We start from the raw sequence: 12,689 nt of genomic DNA, 5'->3' as shown, positions 1-12,689 counted from the left end.
TGACTATAACTAAAAGTTAATGTGAAGGTGAACCACCCCTTTAAGGTATAAAGATCCAAATTACAGAAAGATCCATTATCCGGAAAACGCCAGGCCCCGTTAACTCTGGATAACAGGTCCCATACCTGTATTGTATTTCACCCACACAACGAACTCTGCTTGCCACTCTCAACATGAAGGTGGTTACCACTATCTTCCACTATTGTTGGAGAAAACCATAGCAAAATCTTACCTGTAAAAACCATATCATAACAGGCTTTAGCTTCTACTCTTGTATAAACAGTTAGATTATGTATTATATGTAAAATTTTAGTGTACAAAAACTTATGAAAATGAGAAGGGACGAGTGGTGGTTACATCACACGTGAAAATATATTTTTTATAGTGTTTTGATGTATGTGCATTTTTATCATCAATTACTAATTAAACAAGGTGGCTACTCTTGTCCAGAATGTACAGCACTGCAGCCTCTTCAAAAAGCAATTGTATACACACCAAGCACTTCAGTAATCCACGGTCTATCTATATTTGAAATCAAATTTGAAAAAGAGTCTGTATCCCTTCAGGGAAATATTGGTATGATGACTGTTTTCAAAAAAATTTATTTTCAAAAATATCTCTGCTAGGTAGATGTAGTTCCACATTTTTGCTCTTAGATAAACAAGTGTCCAACGTCATTATCTTCTCACATACCCATCCTGATGCTCTGGATTATTTGAAAAATTGCTAGAACAAAAGAAAAGAGATCTTCCAGTCAGTATTATTATTACTCGGGTTCTTAATATAACACAAACATGTATATAATCTAGGGATGCACCCAATCCACTATTTTCGATTCAGCCAAGCCCCCAAATCTATTGTGAAAGATTTGGCCGAATACCGAACCAAATCCTAATTTGCATATGCATTTTTTACTTAATTGTTTTGTGACAAAAAGTGACGGGATTTTCCTCCCTGCCCCTAATTTGCATATGCAAATTAGGATCCTGCTGAATATGGCCAAATCCCGAACTGAATCCTGAATTCGGTGCATCCCTAAAATAATCAGGAGGTCAAACCAGAAACCATCAAGCTATAGCTGAAAACTCACTCAATCTATTTACCCAGTTTTTATTTTTATACTGAACAATTCCTTAAAGGGGTGGTTCACCTTTAAGTTAACTTTTAGTATGTTATAGAATGACCAATTCTAAGCAACTTTTCAATTGGCCTTCATTATTTATTTTGTATAGTTTTTTTTAATTATTTGTCTTTTTCTTCTGACTCTTTCCGGCTTTCAAATCGGGGTCACTGACTCCATCTAAAAAACAAATGCTCTGGAAAGCTACAAATGTATTGTTATTGCTACTTTTTATTACTCATCTTTCTATTTAGGCCTCTCCTATTGATATTACAGTCTCTTATTCAGAGCAATGTATGATTACTAGGGTAATTTGGATCCTATCAACCATATTGCGGAAATTGAAAACTGGAGAGCTGCTGAATAGAAAGCGAAATAACTCAAAAAACAAAAATAATAAAAAATTAAAAGCAATTGCAAGAATATCACTTCCTACATCATACTAAAAGTTAACTTGAAGGTGAACAACCCCTTTAAAAGACCAGTAACATGAAAAATCTTTCAAAATTTTTTCGTTTGTACTTAACGAAATAAAAACACCAAGACACTTTTAACTTTTAGCAAAGTCTTTATTAAGAAATAACTTACCAATTCTCTGCTTGCTCTCCTCTTCAGAAACGGCGACAGGGCGACGATCCATCATGCGGCACTCGATTTCTCCTCCCTGCCTTCTAAAGGAGATAGCCAGGGAGGAGAAACCGAGTGCCGCATAATGGATCGTTGCCGTTTCTGAAGAGGAGCGCAAGCAGAGAATCTGTAAGTTATTTCTAATTAAAGACTTTGCTAATTTAAAGTTAAAAGTGTCTTGGTGGTTTTTTTTCTCGATTTGTACAAACTAATTAAAAAAAAAAAAAAATAATAATGTTACTGGTCCTTTAAGGACTTTCATAAGGGAACAAGTAACTATTTTAAAGGGCACCAATCATGACCAAAATCATTTACTAAGTAAATACACTATGTGAAAGTTCAAGAAATTCGATTTTTAAAACAGTTAGAATTGTTTGTATAATGTAAATGATCAGCTCACTATTCCTTCTGCAAGATCTCCCCTATCTCCACTGCAGTTCTAGCTGAAGCAGCCATCTTGGATTTCACTGGCTCCTCCTACCTATATCTTCCCAGCCAACTGTAGCTCTGAAATCTCGCACATGCTCAGTTGCAATTCCTTGTTGCTTATCAACCCTTTTAAGCTATTTTCAAATCAGCCAAACCTCTGTGTTAGCTGCTGTTCAGTAGTGCTGCCACCTGCTGGAAGTTACTGTGTGCTCTTCATTTGCATAATAACATCACCAGCAGGGGACAAGATGGGGAAATCTCCTGATACTTCTAGTGGAGGAGTTTACTTAAACAAGGCATTCTGGGTAGAATACTCAAAGCAGTGTTACAATCTGAGCATGCTCCTGAAATCTGCATATTAGAGCCTGTGTTATAGTCACAGTATGGCCTCCCTCAATGAAAGAACCCATTTGACGAAGTAAGGGATTTTTTTAAAACCTGCAGTTTTTTCAAAAAACTATATATGTAGTTTGATTAAACGTGTTTAGCTTGTACTGGTCAGATTGTTAATATGTGTTTGATTTTGGCTGTGATAGGTGCCCTTTAATTGTATTTGTTGTCTGTATAAAAACCAGCTCGGAGTAAGCAGGGCTAGAACATTCAAATTATATTGACCCATCTGAGTTTATTATGCCTTCCATTGCAGGTGATCATTTCTGCTTTTTCACATTGGTGTGGGATACACACAAATAACCAATGGTCTGTCAGTTTGGTCAAAAATAATTTTTTTTTCATGCTATCACAATACTGGCAATGTCTTATTAGTGTCTGTGCTAGAAATTTATAGAGTGAGTGCTGACCTGCATACTTCAAATCAATGAAAAATATATAGCTTAATAAAAAAGAAATTCAAATACGGATACCATCCATTGAAGAAGCATTGGTAAATGGAAAATTCATTACTGTTACTATGTAGTTTTGCTTAGAGAAGAATACTGAAGTAATAATTAATGATGTCGATGTTTTAGTCTATTTTAGGATAATTACAATGCTGGCAGTCCCATAGGCCAATTCAGTAATTCCATGTCATTAAGCAACAGTGTTAGCTTAACTGTCTGCAGAGTTAGCTGAACTGAAATACCCTCAGTGATGATATCTCTGAAAGAATCATATTTTCCTGAAGGCAAAATTCCCTTTTTTAGGGGTCAAGAATGGAAGTTACATGCAGTGATGAATATCCACATCATTTGCTATTTGGATGGCCAAACATAATGGCGGCATCCGTTTAAATATCACCAACAGGGGTAATGGTCAGAAAAGGGGTGAGCATCAAAAACTGTCAAAGGGTTCACACATTCCTGGGTCTACGATTTTGGCTATGCCAGGGCTTAACTGAAACCCAACATTTTTTTGTTTTGTGTAAGTTTTTTACTCAACTGAAATCTTTGTTTCGGTAAACTGTTTCCAAGCAGAACACAGTGCCTGGCAAATTACTCATTTGTTATATTCACCCCGTTCAGGTCTGGACTGGAAGTCAAAATAGGCCCTGGCATTCCAAGTACACAGAGGCCCAAATAGTCCTCCACCAGCCCACTAAATAGGGACTGTCTATGGGACCTTACAGCAGCCCCTCTGGCATTTGCCAGAACTCACAGATTGTCAGTCCAGACCAGGTCCAGACTGGGATTCAAAATAGGTCCTGGCATTCCAGGTACACAGAGGCCCAAATAGTCCTCCACCAGCCCACTAAATAGTGACTGTCTATGGGACCTTAAAACAGCCCCTCTGGCATTTGCCAGAACTCACAGATTGCCAATCCGGGCCTGGTCCAGACCTGACCCTGTTCCTAGGGGGCTGGGCACAATGGATTAACCCTTTATCAGTGGAGATTTGTGGTCCAAAGGTGCCATTGTAGCTGTCTATTACAGTTTTGATGATTTCTTACCACTTTAAAGTTTAATTTTTCAACAGAAGCTCAGAGCACATGGTTGGCAGCAAGGTCAAACCCAAAGATATATATGTGTACTGAGTAGCGGTAGTGTTTTTGCTTGCTTTTTGACTTTTTACTTAAGAAAAGTTTGTTGCCATCATTTTAGTCTTATAGAGCCAAGAGACACAGATTCTAGATTTCTGGTTTCAATTATTGTCTAGAGTTGCTAGGCAACATGCAATCCAGAAGATTCTGGATGCATCGTTAGCTACAGGAATATAAGCAATGTGCTAGTCCCCCATCATAATGATTTAAGTAAGGGTTACCATCTCTCACTTCCGGTCCTACGGCATTGCTATATAAGCCTCTCAGTACTCCAAACCCCATAAATACTTTACCTTTTTACAAACAATGACACCACTACATTAACAGTGACATTGGAATTGTGAACTCCATATTGTGCAGCAGTGTTTGTTTATTGTTCACTGTAGAAATAGATTAGCAGGGAGGGGATCCCTCTTTGTGTTTCCTGCAGGCTTTGCTGAGTTTTGACAACCACAAAGCATTCCTGTGCTCAGACATCGATTTATTGTGCCTGTCAGAGCTGAGGACAAGCGTGGCCCTTGTCACATAAGCGCTGGTAAATAAAGAAGTCGGCAGTAAATTGAGTGACAAACCTAGGAATTGGTATTTTAAAGGTGTTAGTAATATAAATGAAGACAAATCTACAAATGCATTTACGTTATTACTTAAATGTGATTGTCTTTACAACTGAATAAGTAACATTCATTCGTTGCACATGATTTCCAACAGGAAACAGAACATATCAATTGTATTTTTGGTTACTCTATACTGTTCTTTGTTCATACCTGATCCACAGACAACAAAAACAAATAGTGCCAGAAGCCAAGGTCCTACAGGATATTTCTCTTCTTGTGGCCTCTAAAATGTGGAAAAAGAAATGTACTTTGTTATCCATTTGCCATGTAATGTGTTAAAAATGTTGTGTACCGGTATAAAATAAATTCTAAAATAGGTTGAAAAATATCCAACAAAACAAGCATTATAATAGTATAGTAAATAAGATAGTATATAGAAAAACCACAGTGCATCTTGAATACACTTGCAAGAGTATGATTTAATCTGCTATATTCAGAAGCTAGGTCCCACATTCAAAAGAACTAACTTGCTAATGCACACAATTAGGCGCAATCAATTACACAGACTTAAACAATAACTGCATCTTTAAAGGATAACTAAACCCTTAAAATAAATATAGCTAGAAAAGCCATATTGTATATATTTATTGAATCAGCCTAAAAGTTCGGCATCTCTATATTATTAATGACCCAGGCCTTCAAATTTGCCACAGGAGTTTCCCACCCTGGAGCAGCTGTCGAGAAGCTAAGCTTAAGGGTCGTCACAAATCAAGCAGATTTGTTAAATGTAAAGTACCTTCCTGGCTGTTTATAATGTTATATGTAGTAAGGAATACTTGAGAGCCTTCAATGAAAGTCAGTGTTAGTTTACTGAAGCACAAATTGACAAAATGTCTAGCCCCATGTCAGATTTCAAAATTGAATATAAAAAAATCTGTTTGTTCTTTTGAGAAATGGATTTCAGTGCAGAATTCTGCTGGAGTAGCACTATTAACTGATGCGTTTTGATAAAAATATGTTTTCCCATGACAGGATCCCTTTAATAAGCTTAATAAAACAAGCTTAGTATATGTGAATTAAGAAGTTCTATAGGAAGCCACAGGTTGAAACTACAAAAAAAGTATTTTACAGTACCACAGTGTTTTGTGTCATTGATGCTACTCACTCCATAGATATCAGATGCCAACTTGCATGTGTATATGGGGTTATGGGGTATAGAATGCAAAGGCTGAAATTCATTATTACCTTTTCGTCTCCCGAGGCAAAGCAGTGGAGTATAAAATAACAAACAAATAACGCTACAGAACATACCAAGTGATTGATTAGATAAGACCGACAACATTGGTTAGTGCAGGTAGTTTCATATCTTCATATTTATGCCAAATTTCCTAAACAAAATATTTTACATCAGACCGTACAACATATTTGAAGGAACAGTAACATCAAAAAATGAAAGATTTTTTTAAAGTAATAAAATAATAATGTAGTGTTGTCTTGCACTGGTAAAAACTGCTGTGTTTGTTTTAGAAACACTACTATTGTTTATTAAAATAAGCTGCTCTGTAGCAATGGGGGTAGCCATTCAAAGGAGAAAATGCTTAGGTTACACAGCAGATAACAGATACGCTCTGTAGAATATTTTGTCACAATAAAAGCTATACAATTGAGAAATTTTATTACATGCACTGCACATGTTTGCAAAATCCATTTGTTTGCAAGCATTGCGAGGAAGTTGTTGAAGTCTGTAATAGGTCAAAAAGGATGCAAACATGGTCGCTAACGTTACCAAAGGTGTTTGCAAGCGTTTTTAGTGTTAATGAAACATATGAAATTCTCCCATTAGGCCTGTGATGGTTGCCCCCTAAAACTATGCAAGGGCCCTATAGGAATGCTTATATTGTAAATATGACTTTCAGCCTTGTGCTTTTATATGGTTATGGAACGCCTCAATGACTTTTAACATCCTCATATTTTACAGTATACATAGTGTTCAGATTAATAGCAATGTGTTTATAAAAGTGATTAAAGCTCAAAATCCTTATAATAGCTTTTATTTCCATTCACACAAATGCATTGGGAACTCTGCACATTATATTCCAAATCAAAAAATAAGGAAAAATGTATCAAATTTGTGTTATTCCTTTACAGAAAGTGAATAGAAGGGAATATTTGGCTGTTCCAAAAAATAAGAGTGTCAGCATTATTCTTTACAAACTCAAACATTCACTGTATAAACTGAAAATGTTTTCAAGATTTTGCTTTCCTCTGAATCACTGAAATAATATTTAGTTGTATAATCAGTGTTTCTGAGAACTGCTGCACATCTGTGTTCAGGGTCGGACTGGCCCACAGGGATACCAGGAAAAGTCCCGGTGGGCCCAGGTGTCAGTGGGCCCTTCTGCTTCTAACCATTTGGCCTATTTCATTGTCATTCCTATTTCTTTATTGGAAAAAAGAGGCTTAATAATGGAAGAATAGAATATAGTAACTAGATATAAAAGACTAGGAGAATAAAGAGGTTAAGTGAGGAGAGGAGCAATAATAGTTTGGAAAGTGGGCCCACTGTCTACGGTTTTCTGTGGGCCCCTGGCACTCCAGTCCGACTGTGTTGCATAGAGTCGAACTTCTGGCACCTGTTACATTCCACAATTCTTCTGCATTTCTTGCTTTTGCCTCAGAAACAGCATTTTTGATGTCACCCACAAGTTTCGGGGATTGGGCTGGCCACTCGTCTTGTTAAAACACCCATTTCAAGGGTATTTCCTCTTTGGCATAAGGCCACATTATCTCTTCAAGTATTTTGATGTATTGAAACTGATCCAAGATCCATTGGTCATTTACTTTGTGGTGGTGCACTTTTTAGCAAGGGAGAGAATACAGGGTTTTGGAAGATGGCTCAAAGTAAAAGTTTATCCAGTGACTAATTTAATTTCCATCTTGGGGTCAGGAAGGAATTTTTCCCCCCTCTGAGGCAAATTGGAGAGGCTTTAAATGGGATTTTTTGCCTTCCTCTGGATCAACTAGCAGGTTATACATAGACTTAAAAGGTTGAAATTTCAATCTAACTTACTATTCAATTATGAATAGGGATGTAGCGAACCGCCGATAATGTGTTCGCGAACGCCGTTCGCGAACACCGGCAAAAAATGCGAACAGTTCGCGAACTTCGAACATCCGAAAATCGTTCGATTCGAACGATCGAAGGATTTTAATCGTTCGATCGAAGGATTTTCGTTCGAATCGAACGATCGAAGCCATTCGATCGAATGATTTCATTCAATCCAATGGCTTCGATCGTTTGATTCGAACGAAAATCCTTCGATTTTAGCGATCGAATGGTCGAATGGTCGAACGATTTTGAGGCGAACGCCTATTGGCGAACGTCGTGCGACGTTCGCGAACTTGCGGCGGACGCGAACAGTCCGCGACATCCCTAATTATGAATAAAAATCGAAATAACAGACTACAAATAATAAAAATTTAAAAGCAACGGCAAAATGGTCTCAGAATAACACTCTCTATTTCATACTAAAAATTAAAAATTTTGCAACGGCAAAACTGTCTCAGAATATCACTCTCTATTTCATACTAAAAGTTAATTTAAAGGTGAACAACCCCTTTAATAAGAAAACACAGAGCCAGTCATTAGTTTTCCTTGTGTGTACAGGAATTGAGCATGTTTTATGCACATTCCCATGTTTACTTTGAGACAAAATACAACAGGGTCAAAGTTACAAAACAGCCCAACTTTGGCACAACTTTCCAAGATGCCACTGTGTGAATAGACCATCCTATCATAATCAGATTCTTACAGACATTTTCCTATTCACTCTTATTCATTCAACTAGTAAAGGATCTAGCTGTAGTCTTGTAGGATACAACTAAAATACAAAATAATTGCCATTTGTTAAGTTAGCAGACAAGGAAAACTTCAGTTTCTAAACAAATGTTGGATATGTAGCCATAGGGTTGGTACATGTATCCACAGCGTAAACAATCAAACAACAGGTTAGAGCTGTGCAACAGGTACAGTGTGTCCATTCAACAGATCTCTCGGAATACTAATAAAGCGCAGGGTGCCCATCTAGGCTTTTGTTGTTATTAAATGGCTGGAGGGCAAACCTGCTGTAACACCCTTACCAAATGATCAGTAATACTCCATTCAGCAATGTCTGTGTAGGTACAAGTGCTCCTGGGCAGAGACATGACAGTAGAGCAGAAGGCACAGACTGCCCGGCAGTACAGCACAACACAGCACACATTTAAAGAGATACTGACACCAGAGAATAAACTTTTTTAATATCGATCATAACATTGCCTTTGAATACTATTTATAATTTTGCCATAAAAGTATCTGCCTGATGCTTTTACATTACCTTTCTTACCCACATGTTCCTTTATATTTGTGCAGCAGTAGTCTGTTAGCATTAGTAATTCTAACTGACAAGTTGAGATAAGACAGTCACGTTGACGAAACAGTCAGATTTAGGAACTTCAAGGGACAATTACTTATAAAAGCAGAACTATCAGTGAAAAACGATCAACATGACCTATAGGTAACTTTTCATGATTAATATTTTGAAAATACAATTTTAATGTCAGTATCACTTTAAGACACATAGCATCCCTCCCAACTGTCCCTTTTTCAGAGGGACAGTCCCTCTTTTGACAGCTCAACCTGCGGTCCCTCATTTGTACTGGAAAGTCCCTATTTTCTCTGCACTGAACCGCCAGAAAAATAAACCAAGTTTCTCACTTAATTGGCTTTTAGCAGAGAGCACAGAAGAGCTAACAGGTGCAAAGAAGATACTTTGTAACAATTTTGAGAAAAGGAGAAATATTTTCAAACTTTCATAACCTGCCAAATTTTGTAAAATGAACATGATAATTAGGGGGTGTGGCCACAGAAAGGGGTGTGGTCAAAAACATTTTTGTCCCTCTTTTTACTTCCAAAATGTTGGGAGGTATGACATAGAGTGGCACAGGCATGTGAACAACAGGCTACTTAGCTTTACTGTCCAAACACATCAATTAAAAGCCATGCATAGAGCCCAGCCCAATGTGTTGCCTTATTATTATTATTATTATTAATAAAGCAGTTGGAGTGTCATATAGAGATAATTAAAGCTGACACACCCCTCTCCCATTCTTACCAAGGTTTTGGCCACGTTGCCTCTTTGGGTGATGTTTTTACTATGTTTTTCGTTAGCCATCCGAATCCTCTGTTTCGCCACCATGGTGCCAACGCGACCAGTGAACGTTTCAGCAGCCCTCTCTCTGCGCGCTCACAAAGCTAACGGCTTGCCCCGTGACGTCAGCAACACCTGCGTCTCACCGCCTGGATGACCGGAGCGCCGTGCGCTTCTCCCGCTCACTCATTTTCACCTGACGGTTACATCTGAGCTTTTTTTTTTTATTGTTCTCATTTCTGCAGGACTTCTGTTATATCGGCACGTGAATAAAACTGCAGCTAACGGAAACATAATTGAGGCGGAGATGCTCCATTTGTTGGTTGCCATGGCGATGGTACCAGCGCTGAGATGCTCTATAAGTGACTGATACTTGGGCCACTGCGATTGGTTCGGCACTTCCGTGTATGTGGGGCGTGGCTACTGCGATTAGTTCTAAAATTCAGTATTTAAAAAGGGTGACTACACCCATGACACTAAAAAAAACCAATTTATTGATAGTCCTGATCCTGAATTCGATGTAATTTGCTGTATGCAATATATTAAAGGGGTTATTGACGTTTGAGTTAACTTTTAGCATGATGTAGAGAGGGATGTTATGAGACAATTTGCCATTGGTTTTTATTTTTTATTATTTAAGGTTTTTGAGTTATTCATTCTTTTTAGTCAGCAGCTCTACAATTTGCATGATAAAAAAATCTGGTTGCTAGGGTCCAAATGACCCTAGTAACCATGCATTGATTTGAATAAGAGACTGGAATATGAATAGGAGAGGCCTTGGCAATGACACTACATTTGTAGCCTTACAGAGCATTTGCTTTTAACCCATCTAGGGTCAGCGACGGCAGGCCCGGACTGGCAATCTGTGGGTTCTGGCAAATGCCAGAGGGGCTGCTATAAGGTGCCATAGAACGTCAGTATTTAGTGGGCTGGGTGGGCCTCTGTGTGGGCTTATTGGGCCTCTGTGTACCTGAAATGCCAGGGCCTATTTTAATTCTCAGTCCTGACCTGAGCAACGCCCATTTGAAATCTGGAAAGAGTCAGAGGGAAAAGGCAAATACTTATAAAACTATATAACAAAAAAAATAATGAAAACCAGTGGAAAAGTTGCTTAGAATTGGTCATTCGATTACATATTAAAAGTTTGCTTAAGGGTGAACCACCCCTTTAATGTTGTTTTATCATAGGGGGAAAGACAAGGGACCAGTGCTAGAACTACTATTCATTGGCCATGGAAGAAAAAAATGATAGAACCCCCAAATGTATAGGAGGAGTGCACCATGTTTTCTCCAGGATGCTTTTGCTGAAAAGAGGTTAAAAAATATCAGGGGTCAGTAAAAAATTATTTATAGTGGGTTGTTATGATCCCTCTGAAGTCAAGGGCAGTAAGAGCAGAACAAACCAACTGCAAATACTCCCAAGGCACCTGTCTCTATTGCCTACATGAAGTTCCAGCACATAGTGCTTTTGTAAGTGTATACACACATATGTATATATAATTTCTTACTATATTTTTTGCAGTACAAACTGTTTAGAGCAAAATAAAAGTTTCCTCCAAGGGTCTTCATGAGAAAATTCAATTAACCTATTTTTTGAGGATGAAAATGGAAAGTTAATCATTTCAATAGTGTTTTTCTCCTGTGGACTCACAGCACTTTGCAGCAAGTAAGGTAACCATTATAGGAACGCTAACTACAGTGGGACACCAGGAGATTAAAGTGTTTGTTCACCTTTAAATGAACTGTTAGTATGATGTAGAGAGTGAGATTCTGAGAAATATGCAATTGGTTTTCATTTTTTATTATTTGTGGTTTTTGAGTTATTTAGCTTTTTATTCAGCAGCTCTCCAGTTTGCAATTTCAGCAATCTGGTCGCTAGGGTCTAAATTCCCCTAGCAACCATGCACTGATTTGAATAAGAGACTGGAATATCAATAGGAGAGGCCTGAATAGAAAGATGAGTAATAAAAAGTAGCAGTAACAATATATCTGAGGCCTTTTAGAGCATTTGTTGTATAAATGGGGTTAGTGCTCCCCATTTGAAAGCTGGCGAGAGTCCAAAGAAAAAAACAATTAATTCAAAAACTATTAAAAATAAACAATGAAGGCCAATTGAAAAGTTGTTTAGAATTGTCCATTCTATAGTTTACTTGAATGTAAACCACCCCTTTAAGGGATTTCCCCACAATCATAAGGATTTCCAAGGTCTCTAGCATGAGATCCCAAATCAAAGGCTTATCGCTTACCCCCTCAACACATTAACTTCATATATTAATAGTTAATACTATACTGCAATGGCATGAACTTTACTCAACTTATCTCTTATACAGTAGTGGAACCTTTCCTGCACTTGAACCAACCCCTGTATGCATGCACTTTTACGCTCAACCCTACAGCCTATTTGCGCCTATTGCACTCATTTTCTCCTGCAGCTATTGAGGAAGTAGATCAAAAACTCCACAGGCAGACGGCACTTCTGGACAATATTTATTTGGGTAAGCTGCTACAAACGGCCTATTGAGGAAGTAGATCCTGCAGTATGCTCCCCCCTTTTTCACCGGGTCGCCAGGGTATCTGCTTCCTTTATAGTTACGTCACTGCTCTTATAATTATATGACTTGCTTCATTGTCTCCCAGTTTTTGTTTTGATCCCTTGCTACTGGCAAATACCTCTGTTACTTAAGGACCATGTCTAGTGATGGGTGAATCTGACCCGCTTCACAGAAAATTTGTGAAATGCCAAAAAATTCGCCAGATGGGCAACAATTTGTTTCACCCATTAAAGTCTATGGGCAT

At 37.9% G+C, this 12,689-nt stretch overlaps 1 protein-coding gene across 1 annotated transcript; it reads right to left on the bottom strand.

The window, feature by feature from the left end:
• Positions 1-503: 503 nt before the first annotated feature.
• Positions 504-10,018, bottom strand: LOC108709790 (stress-associated endoplasmic reticulum protein 2). The gene is made up of 3 exons (XM_018249941.2): positions 9,859-10,018; positions 4,916-4,988; positions 504-726 (listed from the first exon to the last, which is right to left on the bottom strand). Exons 1-3 carry the CDS (start codon positions 9,940-9,942, stop codon positions 686-688), a joined length of 198 nt encoding a protein of 65 aa, XP_018105430.1. The 5' UTR covers positions 9,943-10,018; the 3' UTR covers positions 504-685.
• Between the last annotated feature and the right edge of the window lie 2,671 nt (positions 10,019-12,689).

This window comes from Xenopus laevis, chromosome 2S (assembly GCF_017654675.1).
Source record: "Xenopus laevis strain J_2021 chromosome 2S, Xenopus_laevis_v10.1, whole genome shotgun sequence".
Classification (NCBI taxonomy): Eukaryota; Metazoa; Chordata; class Amphibia; order Anura; family Pipidae; genus Xenopus; species Xenopus laevis.
The sequence above is the reverse complement of the archived record's forward strand: the minus strand, read 5'-3'. Positions and strand labels throughout refer to the sequence as shown.